The sequence below is a fragment of the Thalassophryne amazonica genome, chromosome 1, assembly GCF_902500255.1.
Source record: "Thalassophryne amazonica chromosome 1, fThaAma1.1, whole genome shotgun sequence".
Classification (NCBI taxonomy): Eukaryota; Metazoa; Chordata; class Actinopteri; order Batrachoidiformes; family Batrachoididae; genus Thalassophryne; species Thalassophryne amazonica.
The window spans coordinates 52601740-52624212 of record NC_047103.1 but is presented as its reverse complement, the minus strand read 5'-3'; the positions used below and the strand labels follow the sequence as shown (position 1 = coordinate 52624212).

At 40.1% G+C, this 22473-nt stretch overlaps 1 protein-coding gene across 1 annotated transcript in view; it reads left to right on the top strand.

Moving 5' to 3' along the window:
- ncoa2 (nuclear receptor coactivator 2) overlaps positions 1–21947 on the top strand; it is a 296306-nt gene extending 274359 nt beyond the window's left edge. Inside the window, exons 20-22 of the mRNA XM_034169909.1 lie at positions 7206–7383; positions 14090–14282; positions 18722–21947. Coding sequence (XP_034025800.1) covers positions 7206–7383; positions 14090–14282; positions 18722–18733 — 383 coding nt within the window. The 3' untranslated portion in view covers positions 18734–21947. The remainder of the gene's footprint in view (positions 1–7205; positions 7384–14089; positions 14283–18721) is intronic.
- The last annotated feature ends 526 nt before the right edge of the window (positions 21948–22473 follow it).

The following is a 22473-nucleotide window of genomic DNA, read 5'->3' as shown; positions in this document are numbered from 1 at the left end:
GTGTGATCATGCACTCTTTCAGCTATAACATAACATGGTGTCATAGTTGTTTTTGGCCAGCGGATGGCAGCACAAACAAGAATGTTGTGCAGGTCAGACTCAGTGAGGTGACAATCTGCAGTGGCCGTACTAATGAGACGGAACAAAAAGCACAAGCTTGACAGAAAGGCTGCAGCTAAACAAGCATATAGAAACCAGTGTTAGTAGTAGTAGTAGTGAAAAGATGAGGTGAAGTTCAGAGTCCCGGTTAGTGTTTCCCCAAGTTTCTTACAGTCTTGAGTGACACATCACAACCAATTGGATCAAAAATAAAGGTTTTACATTCAAGTATGTAAGTATTGGGATAGTGATGCAGTAACCCACCACCGCGGAGTTGCAATGAAACACTCAAGGTGTCCTTGTCATGTAGACTTTCAGGTTTAATTCAGGCGTTTAACAAAACATCATATTAGCAATTTCGGAATTACAGCCATTTTTATACGTCCATTTTCAGAAAAGAAGTAAGTCCTGTATAGGCTCTGAGGCCCATTGGGATGAGAGTCTACACTTTCTGTTGAACAAGACACCAGTTCGGCGCAGGTTGCTGCCCCAGAAAAGAGCAGTACCCATTTACAACTCTGTGGACTACGACATTGTAGATTGCCCTCTAAAAGGAAACAGACTGGAATCAAACCCAGGTTTACATATTGGCAGGTCATCTACTAAACTGTCTGCTCTCCTCTGTTTTCAGAGACTATAAATAATTGGGCATGTTTAATATAAGTATTATTGTTCATACAAATTGTCACTTCTACAGCCAGATTTCCTTAAAAAAGTCATTAGATATGTATTGGGTTAATTTACATCAGTCATTAATAAAAACACTGTGGTACTCTGTGATCAGTTCAGTTCAATTTATTTATACAGCACCAAGTCACAACCTGAGTCCCCTCAAGGGACAACACATGACTAAGCTCTAGAGTCCAGACCTTAATCAATTCATGAGCAAGCACATTGGTGATAATGGTGAGGGAAAACTTCCTTCTTTTTTTTTTGACTATAGAAAAAAAGTTTCAAGCAGGTCAGACTCGGTGAGGTGGCAATCTGCTGTGGCCATACTAATAAGATGGAATAAAAAGCACAAGATACCCTGGTAAAGCATGTCCACACACACACAGGAGGCTGGGCTTTATGTGGCCTGTGGGGCACCAGTTAGTAACCCTGATTAATGTACATCACTCAGACCATGTTAAGGATCATTTTTATCTTTTTTTTTTTCTTTGACATGCTTGCTTTATCATTCAGCACTGATTCTGGCGTGAATCAAATTGAGTTTAACAGCATGGAAAAAGTAAAAACCATGCAGTGCACCTGTGGAGTTGAAGTCATCTGAGTAATGTTTGATTTTGTTAGTCAAAATCTGTTTGGTAGATGTCAGACACCTGTTTCTGCTCTGACTGCGCTGATGAGGATCACAGTCATGGGCCTTGCTCACCCACTAAGTCAGTTGGGACCGCCCTGGATGGATGAGCCTGTCAGTCACCCGCCAACCACCAAAAAAAAAAAAAAAAAATCGCAGGCTACCAGGATTACAATTTGTACAAATTTACACACTGCTTTGTCAGATTTTTAAGAAAATAATTGTGAATGATTCAATTGGTTTGTGAAATGATCTGGGTAAAGTGGAAACGTAAAACAGAAATGACGTGTATAGTGTTGGCCTACTGCATCTAGCTGTGAAAGAGAGTCAGAAATGGAAAAAGAAATATGTTGAACTAAAAGATGGATATACGGCATTTCTTTAATCAAGGACCACGGAGGGTCCTAGAAGAGATTGAAAGAAACGTTGAATTTCACTGTTACGGATAACTCACATTGGTAAAAAGTAAGTCCCTTGTTTGTACTCAGGGTCACCGCAGCAAATCCGAGGTGGATCTGCATGTTGAATTGGCACGTTTTTCTCCGGGTGCCCTTCCTGACGAACTCTACATTAAACATGGAAAGGGGTGGGTGGGATTTGAACCAGGAACCTTCTACACTGAAACCAAGCACACTAACCACTTGGCCACCACCCCTACAACCCCTGGCAAAAATTATGGAATCACCGGCCTCGGAGGAAGTTCATTCAGTTGTTTAATTTTGTAGAAAAAAAGCAAATCACAGACATGACACAAAACTAAAGGCTTTAAGAAACACTATAAGAAATCAGGAAAAAAAAAATTGTGGCAGTCAGTAACGGTTACTTTTTTAGACCATGCAGAGGGAAAAAATATGGAATCACTCAATTCTGAGGAAAAAATTATGGAATCATGAAAAACAAAAGAATGCTCCAACACATCACTAGTATTTTGTTGCACCACCTCTGGCTTTTATAACAGCTTGCAGTCTCTGAGGCATGGACTTAATGACTGACAAACAGTACTCTTCATCAATCAGGCTCCAACTTTCTCTGATTGCTGTTGCCAGATCAGCTTTGCAGGTTGGAGCTGGACCATTTTCTTAAACTTCCACCAAAGATTTTCAATTGGATTAAGATCCGGACTATTTGCAGGCCATGAGATTAACCCTATGTGTCTTTTTGCAAGGAATGTTTTCACAGTTTTTGCTCTATGGCAAGATGCATTATCATCTTGAAAAATGATTTCATCATCCCCAAACATCCTTTCAATTGATGGGATAAGAAAAGTGTCCAAAATATTAACATAAACTTGTGCATTTATTGATGATGTAATGACAGCCACCTCCCCAGTGCCTTTACCTGACATGCAGCTCCATATCATCAATGACTGTGTAAATTTACATGTTCTCTTCAGGCAGGCATCTTTATAAATCTCATTGGAACGGCACCAAACAAAAGTTCCAGCATCATCACCTTGCCCAATGCAGATTCGAGATTCATCACTGAATATGACTTTCATCCAGTCATCCATAGTCCACGATTGCTTTTCCTTAGCCCATTGTAACCTTGTTTTTTTCTGTTTAGGTGTTAATGATGGCTTTCGTTTAGCTTTTCTGTATGTAAATCCCATTTCCTTTAGGCGGTTTCTTACAGTTCGGTCACAGACGTTGACTCCAGTTTCCTCCCATTCGTTCCTCATTTGTTTTGTTGTGCATTTTCGATTTTTGAGACATATTGCTTTAAGTTTTCTGTCTTGACGCTTTGATGTCTTCCTTGGTCTACCAGTATGTTTGCCTTTAACAACCTTCCCATGTTGTTTGTATTTGGCCCAGAGTTTAGACACAGCTGACTGTGAACAACCAACATCTTTTGCAACATTGCGTGATGATTTACCCTCTTTTAAGAGTTTGATAATCCTCTCCTTTGTTTCAATTGACATCTCTCGTGTTGGAGCCATGATTCATGTCAGTCCACTTGGTGCAACAGCTCTCCAAGGTGTGATCACTCCTTTTTAGATGCAGACTAACGAGCAGATCTGATTTGATGCAGGTGTTAGTTTTGAGGATGAAAATTTACAGGGTGATTCCATAATTTATTCCTCAGAATTGAGTGAGTCCATATTTTTTTCCCTCTGCTTGGTCTAAAAAAGTAACCGTTACTGACTGCCACAATTTTTTTTCCTGATTTCTTATAGTGTTTCTTAAAGCCAGGAAGTTGCCATTTGAAATGACTTTAGTTTTGTGTCATGTCTGTGATCTGCTTTTTTTTCTACAAAATTAAACAACTGAATGAACATCCTCCAAGCCCGGTGATTCCATAATTATTGCCAGGGGTTGTACATTGTGTTGGGTATGAGTTGCATATGCTGCTGGTAACAATAATAAACAGTGTCTAGAGAATGTTTAGCTTATACTTGCAGTTAGGGTGAGGGTTAAACATAAATCAGGTATGTGAAGTTTTTAAATCCTATTCAGTAGCCCAATATTAGAGGTGCATTTAAACTGCGCTCACATGCATTTAGCTTGTACTTGCTTTACAGCCCTGCACTTTGTTCACGTGAGTCAGACATTGGTCTTTCCTTCTCAAACTACATTATAGTTGCATATTCAACCGTTCAAATTTTTACCGTAATTTCCGGACTATAGAGTGCACCTGAATATAAGCCGCACCCACCAATGTTAAAAAGAAAAAAAAATGTACATAAATAGGCTGCACTTGTCTATAAGCTGCAGGTCTCCACATTGTAACATGAAATATTTGCACAGAAAGATGTTAGAAAGATTTTTTTAAACTTTTAATTAAATACGTACCGTAAATGCTTTTTTTTTTTCTGAAGGTGTTACACGACCAGCACAGCATCCAGTGTGCACATGGTGGTGCACGGCGTCTCTGCTCCACATGGAGAACTAAGTAACTTCAACATTTTTTTCTTTCTTTGTGGATCATGAGATAATTTCATTGCGTACAGCCAGGATCGCCTGGTGTCTGTGGTACATGAGACGTTAATGAGGCGCTATGACTTTTTCAACTTGTGGCACAAAGACGCCGTGACGCCGTGTGGAAGGGTTGGGGACAGAAGCTCCGCTGACTGATTTGACGGCACAACTGCGGCACAAAGTGCCAGAGGGACTTTTCTTCAGTTATGACAAAGAATTAAAGTATTTTCAGGCATTGTTTTCCAAAATCAGGAGGCTTTATGTGGATAATTTTTCTTCAAGGACATGTTGATGAATCCACTAAAACAGGTAAGACTTATATTTACTTTCTGTGTGAATTTACGCTGCATGTGAACCGCAGCTTTCAGCCAATCAATGCAAAGCATCAATTGACGGATTTTGGCTTATGAGAAAGCCTGGAAAAAAAAATCCATAAATTAGCCGCTTCATTGTTTAAGTCGCAGTGTTCAAAGCGTGTGAAAAAAGTCGCGGCTTATAGTCCAGAAATTACAGTAAGTATCCTGGGGGTAGAAACCCCTGATTAAAATGGACTTTACACTTCTGGGCTAAAAAAAAAAAAGTGCCCCCCTCAGAGCAATGCAAGGCCCCTCTGCAAATCGGTGTCTGGTACCGGGTCTGGCCTTAAGACATGTCACGTTATTTAACGTGCCGTTAAACAACACATCAAAGTATTCATGATTGTAAGTCTGTGCGCACATGTGGCCACGATTAGTGGTCACTAACGTGCTTTATTCTAAATTAAACCTTTCACTTGGCAAGTCACTAGGTTTCATGCTTGGAAAAAGTCAGGAATAACTATTTTCAGGAGATTCAGGACTTCCTACCAGCACCCTGATGTGCACAAGTGTCACACGCACCATCCGGTTCATTCAGTACGCTCCGTAAGCAGAGGAGATGACACACTTCACCCCCAACTCTCTTAATTTTTGAGAGAGTCTGTCAGATATCAGATCCTGATATGTGCTGAGTCTGCTTTCTATACCGGAGGACGACACGCCGCCATGAAAGCACACACGAAACTCTCCATGTCACTCTTTTAACCGGCTGTTTGGACTTCTATCTGAAACTCTACGAAGGTGTTCTTTTTACAAGCTGCCTGAACATCCATGTATTTCTTGCAGTGAAAAAAAGTCAGGAATATTATTTTCAAGAGATTCAGTACTTTGTACCAGCGTGAATGTGCATGAGCGTGTCTTGCACCATCTGGATCAGTGCTGTGTGCAGAGGAGACAGACACTTCACTCTTACTCCATTAATTTTTTGAGAGAGTTTGTCAGATTTTGGATCCAGATGTGTGCTGAGTCTGCTCTCTGTACAGTACCACAACGCTGTTTTAATCCAGTTGTAGCTGCCCCGGTGAACACGCACATGAAATTCTCCATGACGCTCTTTTAATCAGCTGTGCGCACGTGTGTATGAAACTCTGCCACCACGCTGTTTTTACAGGCTGCATGAAAATATTGAAAAAAGGCTGGAATACTTTTTTTTTTCTACAGATAATGGGCTTTCTACCAGCTCACCGACGTGCATGAGCATCACACGCGCTACCCGGTTCAGTGCTCTGTACAGAGAGGAAACAAGACATTTCACCCCAAACTCTTTTTACTGTAACTACATCGAAATGAACACAGTTTTCACTTTAAAAACAAGTCCTCATGACATGAAATCGCACTTTATAAACATTGCAATTAATCAGCAGATCCCATCTTAAAATTGGCTTCAGTTTGTCTACATTCAATTCAACAGCATGCTGGAACATTTGCTCAGAGTGACATAAATGCTGTTGGAAGCACTCCAAAAAAACAAGTACTTTGTTTTTTGTCAATCTCTGTAGCTGTTTATTTTGGTTGCTGTGTGCTCACAGAAGTGCACAAATTAATACAGTTATATCATGGCATGATCTCAAAAAGCCTAAATCAGAGTTGTTAGGAATTCTTTGCAACATGTGCTTTAACGTTGTACTACAGTCAGCAAACCATGGGTAGGATGTAAAAAAAAACAATAATAATCAGATGAATAGCACACTCAGATCACTGTAAAAATAACATTTATGCCACAAAAGTTTGTGTGAGAGAATACCAGAAGCATAGAGCTCTTGATGCACTGAAATGATTATTCACATCCAGATTAATGCTTATTTGGCTTTATATTTGTTGGTGTTATTAACAAAATATTTATGACGTGGCGGTGGTTCTCGTTAACCTGGCAGCCTGCCGGGCTTGTGATACTGTAAGGGAAATACTGCTGGTGAAATCTGTCTGGAGTGGGCGGCTCTCAAACACTGACTTTTCAAGAAGGAGAGTAGTGAGTGAGGGAATTGATGATTTGTATTAACGGGCAAAGTCGGGGCGCATGCAGCACTGCTGTGCATTGTTGTATCGGCCACACTGCAGAACCTCCTCAAATCTTGAACAGAGTCAAAATTACAAAAATTGTCACTGTCCGAGTAATTATATATGGTGTGTAATCTGGACAAAATTAGAACATTTATTTTGATAGTACTGCGTTACTGATTTGTGTAACAGGTTTGATCTGTCCTACGTTCCTTTATCTGATCCTGTCCAGCAGGTGTGTACACTGCGATTACTGACTTCTTTCCCTTCGTCTCTCAACATTCTCCTTGTTCCCTTTCTCCCATCTTCCTTTCCTGCTCTGTTTATATGCATGTAGATAATCTCCACGTTTTGCCATTAATCCCAAATGCACACCACAGTGGATAATTTTAAAGTCCCACTAATCATCAGTTGCTCAGCTGTTTGAATGACTGTCAAAATGTTCTCCCCTATACGGCAGTTTAATGTAGTACTTTGCAGTTGGCCTTTTGCAGGGCCAGTTTGGCTGACCTGTTGTCACTCACCCACCCCCCATAGGTATGAATCAACAGGCAGACGGAGGCTTTGGAGGTCCTGGCACGCCTCAGAGTCCCATGCTGTCTCCCCACATGGCTCACACCCAGTCTCCAATGATGCAGCAGGGACAAGGAAACACCACTTTCCAGGGCTCACCTGATATCAATGGCTGGCCACAAGGCAGCATTGGAGGGAACAGGTAAAGAAAGAAATTACTGTAAACACAAGGAAATGATGCTTGATGCATCTTGAAAGTTATTCCGACTACAGCAGTTACTGCAAAATGAAAACAAACACCAAGTGGTCCGAACACAGAAATTGTACAAAATATAATTTCCTCCAATAATCACTATTTAAAAGGCAAGTGATCATGATGTTTTTAGACTAGAGGGCCAAAATGTCACTATTTAATGCATTTGGTTGGAAACCTGGTAGTGGGACCAGCCTGGAAATGTAGATGTAATTCAAAGTGTTAACATTTCTTCTAACATGTCTGAATACAGAGCACCACCATCTGGAATAACACAGAATTAAACACATACTTGGCAGGGTAATGTGCAGCAGCAAGTTGAGGCTGGGTGTCTGTGTATTTGTATTCTTCAACACAAGATGATATCAATAACTTCATATCCTGCTCACACCAGAAAGTTGTTCATTTATTTTAAAGGTATGTGCATTTTACATTTAGTCATAACTGGCACATTCCTTTCTGACACCAGTAATTTGGACTATTTTTTTTTTTATCTATATGTTGAAGTTTTGCTATATTCTTTTTTTCATTTTCACTGTCTTATGATGAGTCAATCAAAAAGGTTGAAACATGAAGCATCCCTCTCACGGACTGGTTCATTGTATTGAGCAGATTTGGTAACTAATGTTCATCCAGCATCATAATCATAACATGAACCCCCAAAAGACCACCAAAATAGCTTCTTCCAGTGTGTCCTGCAGTCCGTCAGCTCTTTAGTGCATTTATTTATCGTCAAAAAATTAAAGCAGCATGAAAAATTAGGCTTTTTCTATAGTATTGTTGTAGAATAGTTGCTGTTAAATAGTGTAGGAACAGGTTTTAAAATAACATTTTAGAATGGTGTTAATCTGTCACCTGTTTGGTTTTTTAGTCTTTTGTCAAATGTTCTTTTTAGTTGTAGTCATATTTAGTCATTCACATATCATTTTTATTTAGCCATGTTTTAATCGACTAAAAGTCTGTTAAGTTTAGTCTAGTTTTAGTCAAACGAGAACTCAGTATATTTTAGTCTTGTTTGTTGAGACATTTTAGTCTTTTTGATAAAAACACTATTAGATTATTTCTGATTACCATTTCAGTCAATATAGTGTTTCACAAATCTAAAATATCCAATGTTATCATTACCTGACAAAATACACCTGTTGAGTTATTGAAGATGTGTGTTTTTTTCCTCAATATTTTAAATCCACAAGGTTTCCCGTCAGATATTTCAATTTCAATTTATTTTCATTTCTTTAGCACCAAATCACAACAAAGTTGCCTCAAGGCATTTCACACAAGTAAGAGCTAACCTTACCAACCCCCAGAGCAAGCACACAGGCGACAGTGGTAAAGAAAAACTCCCTCTGAAGAAGAAACCTCAAGCAGACCAGACTCAAAGGGGTGACCCTCTGCTTGGGCCATGCTACAGACACAAATTACAAAACAATTAACAAAACGAACATACAGGAAATGTTGCCGGTGCACATGACAGGAGGGTTTCAGGAACAGACACCGCACCCATCTCTGGATGGAGCCGCACCTCAAACAGAGAGAAAAGAAAAAAAACAGAATCAGGCATCAGAAAGACAACAAATAGTGTAATTTGGTCAGCATTAAGCAACAAGAAAAGCAAATACTAAAAAATACTAAAGTGATTGCCAACTACTAGCCCTAAGATTCACTAAAAGACCCAGAATTTAGATAAAGTTGAGGTACAATTAGACATTTGGTTTTCTTGTAAATCCACAGTGCTGTAGGGGTGCAGGTCTTTACATTTGTTGGCTCTAGTTATTCTATTTGCACTTTTAGAATCGGCTGGAAATGTGTTAAAACAAAGCAGAATAAAGTAAATAATTCAAGACTTGTAATGTTTTTATCTGTTGTAAGAGCCACAGCTTGAGGCCCCCCCCCCCCCCACACACACACACACACATTTTTAGCTGCTTATCCAGCACTGGGTTGTGGGGGGGCTGGAGCCTATCCCAGCAGTCTTTGCGCATGATGCGGGGTATACCGAGGACAGGACGCCAGTCTGTCGTAGGGCCACATATAGACAAACACATTCACACCCGTACGCACACAGCATGTCTTTGGATGAGGGAGGAAGCCGGAGCACCCGGAGAAAAATCCACAACTTGAGCCAATTAAATGTGAATGTGATGCACACTTCATATTTCATTGTTTCATTATATTTCATGTCATTTGTTATATATTAGTCATACATAATCTTAAAAATAAACTCATGTAATGTTTGCTGCTGTGTTCAAAAATCTACACACAGTAACTTTAATCTCAGTCTCAGAGAGCTGATCAGACACTTTAACACCATGAGATGGAGTGTAAATGTAAACTATTTTTTCATGAAATGTTTGTCATTGACATTGGATGGATTTACTCTGCAGCACGTTTATTTTAATTTTTTGTCTAATCCGCCAATTTATGTAATTTAGTGCCGTTGTGCAGTCAAACATACAGTGAGGAAAATAAGTATTTGAACACCCTGTGATTTTGCAAGTTCTCCCACTTAGAAATCATGCAGGGGTCTGAAATTTTCATCTTAGGTGCATGTCCACCGTGAGAGACATGTATTGCAAGACTTTGGCAAACAACCTCCTTCCCTCAGTAAGAGCATTGAAGATGGGTCATGGCTGGGACTTCCAGCATGACAATGACCCCAAACACACAGCAAGGGCAACTAAGAAGGGGCTCCGTAAGAAGCATGTCAAGGTCCTGGAGTGGCCTGGCCAGTCTCCAGACCTGAACTCAATAGAAAATCTTTGGAGGGAGCTGAAACTCCAAACCTGAAAGATTTGGAGAAGGCCTGTATGGAGGAGTGGACCAAAATCCCTGCTGCACTGTGTGCAAACCTGGTGAAAAACTACAGGAAACGTTTGACCTCTGTAATTGCAAACAAAGGCTACTGTACGAAATATTAACATTGATTTTCACAGGTGTTGAAATACTTATTTACAGCAGTAACATACAATAAATTATTTTAAAAAAATCATACATTGTGATTCCAGATTTTTTTTTTTTTTTTAGATTGTCTCTCACAGTGAACATGCACCTAAAATGAAAATTTCAGACCCCTCCGTGATTTCTAAGTGGGAGAACTTGCAAAATCGCAGGGTGTTCAAATACTTATTTTCCTCACTGTAATGTTTTAGCTTTATGATCCTAGTTTGTAAGAAAAATGTAAGTGTGCTTTCTGGAGGCTGGTATCCGCTCTAGTGGCCTTTACAGATCCATGCTCAAACAAGGAGGAGATGAGCACAACAGAGACGATGTGATTTTAAAAACAGATTTTTGAACATTTTGAAGGTGCAGGATGCCCCGCACACTGTCACATGTTCCCACGATACATTTTATATCTTGCATTGATGATTTTGCATCAGGATGACGTCAGCACAAACTCTGCTGAATTCGACACATTTTGGAAACATTTTCAAAGCACAAGAGCTTGTAGATGACAATGGAGAGAGATTTTATTTGTTTTTATTTCATGCATACATTTTAGTCTATCTTTCTTCCTCAACAATATACAGTGTTAATTTCATCCAAGTCAGCATTTTAGAACACTGATGTCATATCATCCTTATCTCGTTTTTGTCAGGAAATAATGGTCGTTGACGAAGATATTTTGTCTAGTCCTGGGATTAAAGTTCTCTGTTGCTACAATGGATTTCTGTCAATTTGGCTGCCAAAAGGCAGGTTTCATGCTGACGTCATCCTGACGAAAAAATTGAGGCTGGACGTAAAACATATAATTTTACCGCATTCAGAACCTTCAAAAATCAATTTCGATAATCTTATCAAACAAACATTTTGGTTGTGATATCAGTTTTGGTTAAAGGCAAAGAAAAGGTGAAAATGTGCAAAAGAAAGTACAAATACAACACACATAAGCAGTACAACTACACTTGGGCGGTGGGGGGTGGCGGGTGAGAAAGTAGTCATCAAATAAAAACTCCTGAATGCATTCCTTGACATCAAAAACACAATATTTTCTGGGCACCTTCAGTGGCCCCCAGACCTCCTGCCGACAAAGGTCCACTTTCACAAAAAAAAGACCCCCCCCCACCCCCCCAGATTTTAATTGGTATTGAATGAAGTTCAAGAAAAGCTGTCCCCTTAGAATGTGTTTATCCTGATGTATTTAAATAATGTGTAGGTTAAAGTCTTTCTATAATATGATGCTACAGTGGAAAAGAGCAGCAGTGGTTAATGAGTGAGATATAATCTTGTCCAGCAGGAGAACAATTTGCTGTTTTCTTAGCTGTCTGCACCTTGTTTTACCTTAAATCCTAGGACATGATTGAAAAAGTGTTTCCATAAAGGTAGATGGTGAACAGCTTCTGATTTAGGTGTGGAAAACAAAAAAAATTAAGTCAGAAGATTTTTTTTTCTTTCATTCCTGTTAGTCTTGTTTGACAAAATTAACACTACTTTAAACTGATTTAAAAGCTACACAATGCTCTCTTATTGCTCTCTGGGTTAATGAGTGATGCCCCTGACAAACATACAAGTACATATTTATTTGCTCATCAATTAGACTCTTTTACAGTATGTGCATTCAGCAAACTGATCTGTTTAATCATAGTTTTTAGTCCACGTTGTCAAAGGTCTTTTAGGGTGAGGCCAGGCCAGAGATATGGACTGCCTGTCTGTCTGAGCAGTCACTAGACCGTAGGGTGGTTCCTGTAGTGTGGTGAATCCATTCATGTATACTGTCGGAACTAGTCTGACACAAATATATGTTTTACCATCTTCTCACGTTTTCATTTGTCAACCATTTCCATGCTGATGCTCGTTTGTGTTACAATACGTGAACTTATTGTCTACAATGATGGAATTTTCCTTTGGTTTCACCATAAAAACATTTTATAAAATCCCTGACATCATTAGAGCAAACAACCATTGAAATACTCCATCGAATTAACAGTTTATAAATCCGCAAAACATTCCACCTGCCGTCAGGAAGGACAGACAGTCAGACAGGCGTGCCACGATACCGCAGTGACGGTTTCGTGCATACACAGTGCAACCACCTAGAGCAGTGTGGCACACATCGTGCCACTGCTGTGGTGTGGGGGGGGGGGGGGGGCACCAAAAACAGAAAAAACTGCAATTTCTAATATTTAATCCTCTATCGAGGGACAGTACAAGTATGAACCTCTGGTTCTCTGTTTGTTCCTCTGACCCAAGGGCAATAGGATGTACAGTCATGAAATGACATGAATGAAACTTGTGCTCTTAGTCCCACATCTGCTGGCCCTGTGCCCATGTCCACTGAGCAGTGCCGCAAAGGACAGTGTCTCATGTGGACCAGAGCTGACATAGGTGACATGACATTCAGATCACCAGCTGAGTGTACACATGATCAGATGGTCCTTTTCTCCTGGCACAGCCTGCCGATGTGCGCACTGCACGGCTGCTCCAGCCCGTTTCAAAGGAAATATATGTTTTTATGTATTTCCACGTGAGCACAGCAGGCACACGCATGCGTCATGTCCTTCAAAACACAGTACGTGTTCTCCAGTTGCGACTTCCAGGTCCAGAGATCTCAACAGCAGCAGTTCTCGCGGACTTGCCCACTGTTCTGACCACCGCACAGAACAAAGCGTCACTCTGTGATTAGTTATTTTTTTGTATTTGTTATGTAATTGCATATGTAGTTAATTGTAGTATTTATTTATATACTTGTCATGGCTGTGTTCGCTGTGTTTTTTTTATTTAACACGTCGTGTGCACTGAGACATCATTTTCAACTGTCAGTGAGTGGCTGGCCAACGATCAGCTGACAGGCGCCTTCCTGTGCTGTGTGTGGCTGACCACACACAGTGATCTTGTCTGTACATAAGTATCGGCATGTTATGCAAGTGCGCGATACACACGCACGCCACGTGTTGAGGGGAGCCGACACACTGGCACACCATGTGTTTTGGGGGGCACTTGCTTCACATATGTGTTGCTTGGTAACATCACACTTGTGGGACACTTAGTTTTCACAGACAGCTCAAATGTGGTCAGCTGCTCTCTACTCTCGTGCCATGAGCGCGAATAGCTCCGCCTTTTCTAAGTGTCCAGCGAGTGGTGTTGGGTGTTCGTGTGTGACACCTGGAATTTGGCCGACACCTGGCGAGAGGGGGGTCGAATGGGCACTTGCAGGGCACTCGCTGTCTTTCAGCCGGTGGTGTGCACGAGTGACTGTGGCGACAGCTGTACGAGGCATTTGAAGCGGCTCCAACTTTTCACGAGTGGTATGCAATTCCTCCTTCGTGCTCCAGTTTAAATGACAACACCACATGATCAGATTAAAAGATTAAATTCTTACTCTGGTTAAGAAATAGTTTTTGTTCAGTCACTTCCTCAGCAGTTTCCACAATCAGCAGATTCATTGCATTAGTTGAACAATGCCGATGTTAATGTCACATATACAATCCTCTACTGTAGCTTTCATATTTCAAACTGCTCCAGAGCTTCAACGACAGATTTCACACAAAATTAACTGTACCAAATACATACATGCGCTTTTTTTTTTAGGCCTCAATCAGTTCACGCCTGATGCTGAATGTTTCTGCATATCTTGTCCATCAGAACCTCTCCTTGTGCATTTGAATTAATTGTTCATCTTAGCTGCTTAACTGTTTTTGTTTTTTTGTTTTTTTGCCAGCATGTTCTCTCAGCAGCAGGCCTCACCTCAGTTCAGCCAGCAAAGTAACAGCAACATGTACAGCGGCAATGGCATGAACGCCAACAATGTCTCCATGGCAACCAGCAGCATGGGCCAGATGGGGGGACAGATGAGTGTTGCCTCCATGGCCTCGGGGCCATCCCCCAGCCTGCCATCTATGGGACAAGAACAGGTAAATACCACGACAAAGCAGGCATTTTGGCGGTCAGCATGGGGTAACATCAAATAGAAGTAAACCAGTGCTTGTGGTGTTTTCAAGCACCTGAGTGTTACATCAGCGTGGTCACACCAGATTAGATCTTTTTGAGTGGACTGGTCTTACTGTAAGGACAGTTCTGTACATTAGGCTCTCGGAGGATTGCTGATTTATCAGTCAGACACTTAGAGTTTATCCTAAGAGGTTAACAAAATGGAACCCATTAACATTTACACAGCAAGCAGGGGACTAAGAAAAACTAAAAGGCTTGCCGGTCTTTCTCCCAGTCTAGGATGCTTATGTATGTGTTTGTCTGATCATAAGACCGACCCTAAGTGTTTGGGTACACTTATTGAACAGCCGTGCTGGTGAATAATTTACTCAGTAGTTTATGCAGTTCCTCCAGTCAGAGTCCAGATACTTGACTTGAACTTAGAAGATACTCATGTAATTAGTGGCAGGCACTTCAGGGCCAGACCAATTAGACCATATGGATGTTCCTGCGTTGTGTTCAAAAGTTTGCCAGAACTACATACAACATTGTGCAAAAGTTTTAGGCACCCAGACATTGCGATGAGAATGTAGTGTTTGATTTAAAGTCCTTCTCTTTGATTGGACAGTACACAAACAGAGGATTTGATTAATGGGTCTTTGGCCCGATCATATTTTGTTTACCCATAGTAACAGGCACGGATTCCCCATATAAAATATGCATGAAATGACAGTTTGCATGTGTGGCACAAGGAAGCACGGCATTAAAAAAAGAAAGAGAGGGAGAGATACTGCAAATTTGTACTGTGTGTCATTTTAAGTGCCCTGTGTTTGTTTATCCTTTTATGCTTGGGCGGCACGGTGGCTTAGTGGTTAGCACTGATGCCTCACAGCAAGAAGGTCATGAGATCGCTTCCTGCCCTTTCTGTGTGGAGTTTGCGTGTTCTCTCTGTGTCAGCTTGGGTTTCCCCTGGACACTCCAGTTTTCTTCCACAATCAAAAAAAAAAAAAACATGCTTATTTAGGGTCTGCTCCTTTCTCTGCCCCTGACCAAGGCAGCGTCTCGCTACATCTGGAGTTGGTCCCCAGGTGCCGGACTGTGGCTGTCCACTGCTGCTGGTGGTTGGATTTTGTCTAGCTGTAATTAGGCAGAGGACATATTTTGTTGTATGTATATATGTACAATGACATTAAAGGCTCTATTCTGCTGATTCCTCTTGGCCTTATCATTCATTGAAAATGAGAACTGGTTCTCAATTGATGTTGGCAGGTTAAAGCTACAGGATTTGGATAAATACAGGAGGAAGTTGTAGAATTTATATGTTTCTCAGCAGAAATAGAATATAGCATTAGTAGCCATCTGTCAGTGTGTTTTCATGAGCTTAGAATAATCCCTTCATATCTACAGGAGGCCACCATGTTGATACTGTCGTTCCGAAAGAGATGTACTGTGCAGGCTAACAAGTTTGAGAACCCTCATCTTTGTGGGCCTGCTGTCAATTTTGACCACACAGTACCACTTAACATGGTAAAACAACACTTGGAGTCCAGCCTCGGTATACCATGGCATACACAAAAATGTGTGATTACCATCCCAGGGTGCTAGTTGTAGTTAGGGGTCAATGACGTGTTACACAGTTGTCAACCTTTACACATCCTCTAGTCATATGGAGCAGTAACGTTACATTATTTATGTGATCATAAAGATTCCTAGAAGATATTGGTTGGGTTATCTTTGACTGCATGTTATGGTGTAAAAACAGCAAAAATGTTGACAGAGTAAGTTTCAAGTTGTACAGAGGTCAGGAGTTAAAGTTGCTCCAGTTTTGGTTAAATGTGATGCATATTGTTGGTTGAACTAATACTATTAATAAATAGGATAGTTTGATCGTTTTGAATGCTTGGTTTCCAAAGTAAAGCTCAAACAAGGTCATAGTCCATTGAATTCTATGACATATGTTACACCATAATCTGATAAGCAAAACACTTGGTGCAAACAATTCATTTTTAAAACTCTGTTAGCTGAACCAACAGTTTGCATCATGTTTTAACAAAATTAGAGCAACTTCCTCTGAAATTGACCATTTGTCACCATTTTTCTGTTTTTGCCCCATAACTCCATAACATTTCATAATCAATAGTCCAAACTATACCTTTTGGGAATCTTTATCATCAGAGAAATAATGTGGTGTACAAAGGGTGCATGAGGAGTTTTGAGTCTGTCCCAGAAAATGCAAAAATGGAGAACCATGCCCTACTTTTTCTGGCTCAGGCGCAAAACTTTCTCAATTGCTTTTGGTATTTTTTATTGTGATTGGAGGATGTTTAAACTTTGACCCCTACCTGGCTCTTGCTACCACCTTTGGATGGTCATCATACTTGTTTGTGTATGCCATGGTATACTGAGACTGAATTGTAAGTGTTGTTTAGCCTCCTCAAGTGGTACCGAAAACCTGCTTGGCAGTGGTGGCACATGATGGCCCCAAGACCGAGCCTTTGGAAATGACAAACAAGCTCATTTCAACTTACATGTAGGTTCATCCACACCTGCTTATAATTTCTATCATGTATTTCATATTATTCCTGCAATAATCCCAGACATGTCCAGCAGATGGCATTGCCTAGTAGTTGATAGGAAGAAAAAATAAAGTTGCTTTTTTGTGATTGATCTGGTACATCAAAGTTAAACATTTAATCAGTTTTTCCTACTTGTTTTTCATTTATTTTCTATACCCGCTTATTCTAGAATAGGGTCGTGGGAGAGATGGAGCTTATCCTAGCATTCATAGGGTGAGAGGTGGGGTATACCCTGGACAGGACGTCAGTCTTTCAGAGTTACAGATGATAGCATTGTTGTTTTTAACATGTTAACTACTTTGAGCTGGGGCGTGTAGAGGTCTCAATTATCTATTCATTCAGTATAAATTTTAAAGGATGCATTTCTAGGATTTTCCAAAGTTTAAAAGCTTTTCCGTCAGATGGTACAAAGTAAATACCTCTTGTATCATTTGATAAAGTAAAGTCCCTTCGGCTGCTCCCTTGTTTGCACTCGGGGTCGCCACAGCAAATCCAAGGTGGATCTGCATGTTGAATTGGCACAAGTTTTACGCCGGATGCCCTTCCTGACGCAACTCCACATTACATGGAGAAATGTGGCAGGGGTGGGATTTGAACCCGGAACCTTCTGAACTGAAACCAAGCGCATTAACCACTTGGCCACAAAATTACACAAAAATAGCACAGGTCATAATGGGTGAAACTAATCTGTTAATATTCTAATGGTCAATCAATAATAAGATAATTGTAAAAAATAAAATTACATACAACTCAGCTTGATTTTAAAATGTTTTTTATGTAGCAGGAGACTTCCTAAAATAAATTGGGCATTTTTAAAGGTGTTTATACATTTTATTTATTAATATTTATCAGATATTAAGTAGCTGCTTTTTACTGTGCCTAAATATTTTGCACAGTGCTGTATTTATTGTTTCTTTGATGTCAACAAGGTTAATCTTTCTTCCTTTGTCTCTCTGGTGTTGTTGGCTTTATATATGGAATGCACTGTTGTTGTCCGTGATGCTTTTAAAGCCAGTAAATGCCCATGAATATTTAACCAAGGTGCTGCTGTTTGATTGTGTGCACTTCAGACTCTTGTTGTAACGTACCAGTGTATCTGTCACTTGATTTATTCACCTCTGTTGAGTATAGAAATATATTGGCACTTAGATTATTTCAATTATTTACTGTTTTGCCATTAGTGCAGGATTACATGACACTTGTTTTAGGTTTGAACATCTGTTCCAGGTGGTTTGTAATTTGTCTTTTTTGTGGTGGGTTCATCCGAAGAAAATTAAAGCTACAGTGTGTAAAATTTAAGGCTGTTTATTTGAAAGCAATAGCATTAATACCTCTTTGTTTATTAGTGTCTAATTACTTTTAACAACAAATTGTTGTGTTTTCATGAGCTTAGAGTGGACCGCAGTATTTTGCACCACTGTGTTGGTACGGTATCCAGAAAGGATCATGCTTCCTCCATTTTTTCACATTTTGCAGCACACCCTGAAGACTAAAGAAAAAAGAAGTGGAATCAGTGGTTACTTCCACATACACTGTCTGCTGGTTGCTAGTGCAGGCTAACAATTTTGAGAACTGTCATTATTGTGAAATGGAGGATCATAAATATTGTTTTTGACAAGAAAAGGCAAGTGAATAGGAGTCCCTGTCGCCAAAGAAGCAAAAATGTGAAGGGAAGAAAAAAAATAACTGATGGCATAATGCAATCTGCAATGTCACCACAAGATGGCACTCAATCATATACACTGCAGCATTAAATTGTGCATGGTTGATTATACAGTAACCTGTCGTGGAATTGTGTGTTTATCAGAGCAAAATGATCATGGACAAAATGTGTCGTTTCTCCACAGAAATATTGTTGACCGTCACAGCGTCTGTAAGTGAAACCTCAGCAATCAGCTGGTGCAAGGAGCACGTCGGCCCTTTAAAAATTGTACAAACATGTAAGAAAGCAACGGCCCTTTGAACCAGCCAGTCCGTGTCCTGACCTATCGCCCCGACCTTCACTGGGCCTCCTCGGTAACCCCGGAGGAGTCCGGCCCTAAGGATGGTGGACCTGTGTCTAACACGCCTACTCCTCCTGGAGGAGCTGCTTTAGATGAGCCGGTCTGTCTGCCTGTCCAGCTGCATTCACCGTGGTGTGACTTACTGTAGGCCTCCTGGTGGGAGACACGGACTTCAGGAGGCAGCAGCTGGTGGGATCCCTCGTTCTGATGAATGTATTTCTCTCAGCGGACAGCGGCCATTTACAATCTCATCTCAAAAATTGTATAGCCACCCCTGCCCCACCCCCTACACCACCCCCCCCCCCCCCCCCCCCCACACACACACACACACACACACACACAGGGTCACGTGTGTTTTTTCCAAACGGCAGCAAGGACTCCATGTTATGTTGTGATTCATAAACACTTTCCTGGTTTGGCCTTTTTTGCTGTTCTTTGTGTTTTATTATGAGAGTTAAGATGTAGAAGGAAGATATGTTTTAAAAAAGCTGATCTTGAAAAAAGACACTGAAGACTAATAGTTTGAGTGGAATTCTAATTTGTATGATTAGACTAATTTAGTCAAGAGATTTATATAGTGTATTAAATTAAGTTTTATTTTTCTGTATAGATTAATTTTAATTATTGTACATGATTCTCTATCCTAGTAGCAACAAGAAAAGATATTTCTAAAAGTTGTGAAAAGTGTGAAAGCGGCACTTTTTGTTATATAATTTTAACAGTAATGGTTATGTTCTTTCTGAAGAAGTTCTTATATTAACCTGAATTACGGATTATACTTGGTCCTGTAGTTTTTAGAAGATGTCAAAATCAAATGTGGTTTAAAGTGAGTTGCAGAGATTGTATATACCAAGAAAAACAGTTTCTTTCCTATTTATTTTGTTTATTAGGGTTGTTGTTGTTGTTCTCCCTATATAGCCCTAAAGCAAAGCAGAGCCTTTTGTTTAGTTTTTTTTGTTTGTTTGTTTTTGTTGTTTTGTTTTCTTGGGGCGCACGGGGGAGGCTGGATGAACAGATGCTACGGTACGATGCCGGCAGGTGGAGGGACAGTGATAAAGGAATGTGCTGTGTATACAGTGTACAGATTTTTGCTTGCTTCTCTGCCTTTAGCATAAAAAGAAGAAAAAACAAACAGCCATATAATTACTCAAAAAAAAAAAAACAGAAGTGTGCTTTATATGTTTGTCTGGAGTGAAAACGCTTCATACAAGCTGCTAGTTGCAAACTGTTCTGGTGTGATGTAAACAAGCAATAACAATTACTTGAGAATCTTTTCTGGGGGTTTTTTGTTTAAAAAATTTTTTTTTTTTTTTTTTGTACAGTTTGAGTCCATGTTTGGATGCAGTATTAAACTTTTTTTTTAATTGCAGTTTGTACCGACTGCAAATCAACATCCACACACGTGTCGCTGTCAGATTATGCAGCATCGGCTGAGGCCTGGAGAGGGAAAACCGGTGGCGGTTGTGGGCTGTGATTCCCGCCTTTGACACGTGCCCTCTCTGCCTCCAGCCGTCCTTCTATAGCAGAGGTCAGAGTTCAACCTGCACGCTTCAGAAGCCCAACTCTGACACACCACTTAGCCTATTTTATGACCTCAGGCAGTTAGTTCAACTGTAAAGTCTTCACTAATGACGTGCTATTCTTATGACCTTTTACAAGATCAAAAGCAAGTCATCTTTTCTAACCTCAAAAGTACATTTTCCTCAAGAGCAAAACTTTTTTATATGAGCTGTTTTAACCCAGGACAGACTTGGAGCCAAGCCAAATAATTCTCACCTTTCAATTGGATTTCTGAATTCCACCATTTATTCTTTTGACAAGATGCAAGATGACTTGTTTCGCTCACATTGTGGCCCGCGGAGGATAAATTTCTAATGATGTCACTTAACAGGGTCTAATGGAGATGTTGCAGCATAAAGCATGAGGAGAATCACTGAATGTATTTGCATTAAAAGCCTGATGATGTTGACTGTAAACATGTCAACCACACCGTGCTCTTCTCAGCATTTAGGTCAGAATCTCTCCATTCTCCTCCTTTCCTTTTTTAATTCATCCTAATAAATTTTAAACTGTAGCGAGTTGACTTCCAGGTGCATGGAGTCATGTCATTGCAAATGTGTGCAGTTATTTTGCAGATCAGTTTTTTGATAAACGCTGTCTTGATTGTAACACAGTCATGCAGAATTTGCCTTTTTGAGCCATTGTAAAGCGATTCACAGCCCTTTGCAAATTTCCAAAGATTGTCAGGATTTTGAACAAACTTAAAGCCATGTGGTAGCAGAGCATTTTTTAAAGCATTTATAATGAGGATGGGTGCAAACATGATTTGCCCTTTAAAAATAACCAGGCTTTTGATCCACAAAACATTTTTTTCTCTTATGTTTTTGAAAAAAAGAAAAAGCTGTAAATGCCCTTTTGTATTGTCTACCATTTTCTTAGAGCTAAATGCAACCTTAAAAAATGCTAAGAACCCTCGCATAATGCCTTAGATTTTGTCTGTTGTACATTACACCACTGTCAGTGTAAATTTGTATAATGTACAATATTGAATGGGTGCATCGTTGTTCAACTTCACCTTAGTTGCTGGAGACTCGTTGGGGCCGTGCTCATCACTGCTCTTCTCTTGTGTCTGGGTGAGAGGTGTGTCACTTTCCCTTCACTGTTCTGTTCAGCTATGTACGAAAGTGATGATGCATAGAGATGCTGAAGCAATATGTAATGTACGATATGAACTTTCTGAAGAAAGCTGGGTTTGTTTCGGCATTCACAGAAATCACACTGAACACCCACATCGACCATTGCACCCCTAGTCTGTGGTGTGTGTGTGTGTGTGTGTGTGTTGTGTGTGTGTGTGGTGTGTGTGTGTGGTGTGTGTGTGTGTGTGTGTGTGTGTGTGTGTGGTGTGGTGTGGTGTGTGTGTGCGTGCGCACGTGTGTGTGTGAGCATTTTATGCAAAAGTAGATATATGAGAAGTTAAAACCACAGTTATGCAAGTTGTGAACTAATATGGCTTTGCTAATGCTATTTGCCTTGTAAATAAAGAATTCTGTTATTGCAGTGTTTTATTGAATCTTGTTTCATGATTGAATGTGAGACTTTTGCACATCTGCATGTCTCTACTCACATTTTAAACAATACATTTTGTGTTACATGACTGAAGGACCGATATTGGCCTCATATTGGCACTTGGTGGCTCTTGTCTGTCCAACGCTGAGAAATCCTTATGTTGGGTTTACGTATATTAGTGCATGTTTGGAGTGCAGTTTTTTACCTCCTACAGTGAAGTTAGACAGAGGTCATATTTTCACCCGTTTGTTTTGTGAACAGCCTGTAATCTGATTTTTTTTTTAAGAGGTTTCATATCTTGATAGGTAAGAACAGATCCAGTTTTCAAGGTCAAAGTTAGGAAAAAAATTGGAAACATCCCGATCCTTTAACATTGACCAAATTTTCAAAAATTCATAACGCTGTCAAAAAGATTGAATTTCTTTCATATTTAAGAGCATTATATAGGATGGTCGACTGACAGTTTGATCCAGATCTGATCCGGTTTACAGATTTTGTGAGCATTTAAATTTAACATTGAAAACCGCATT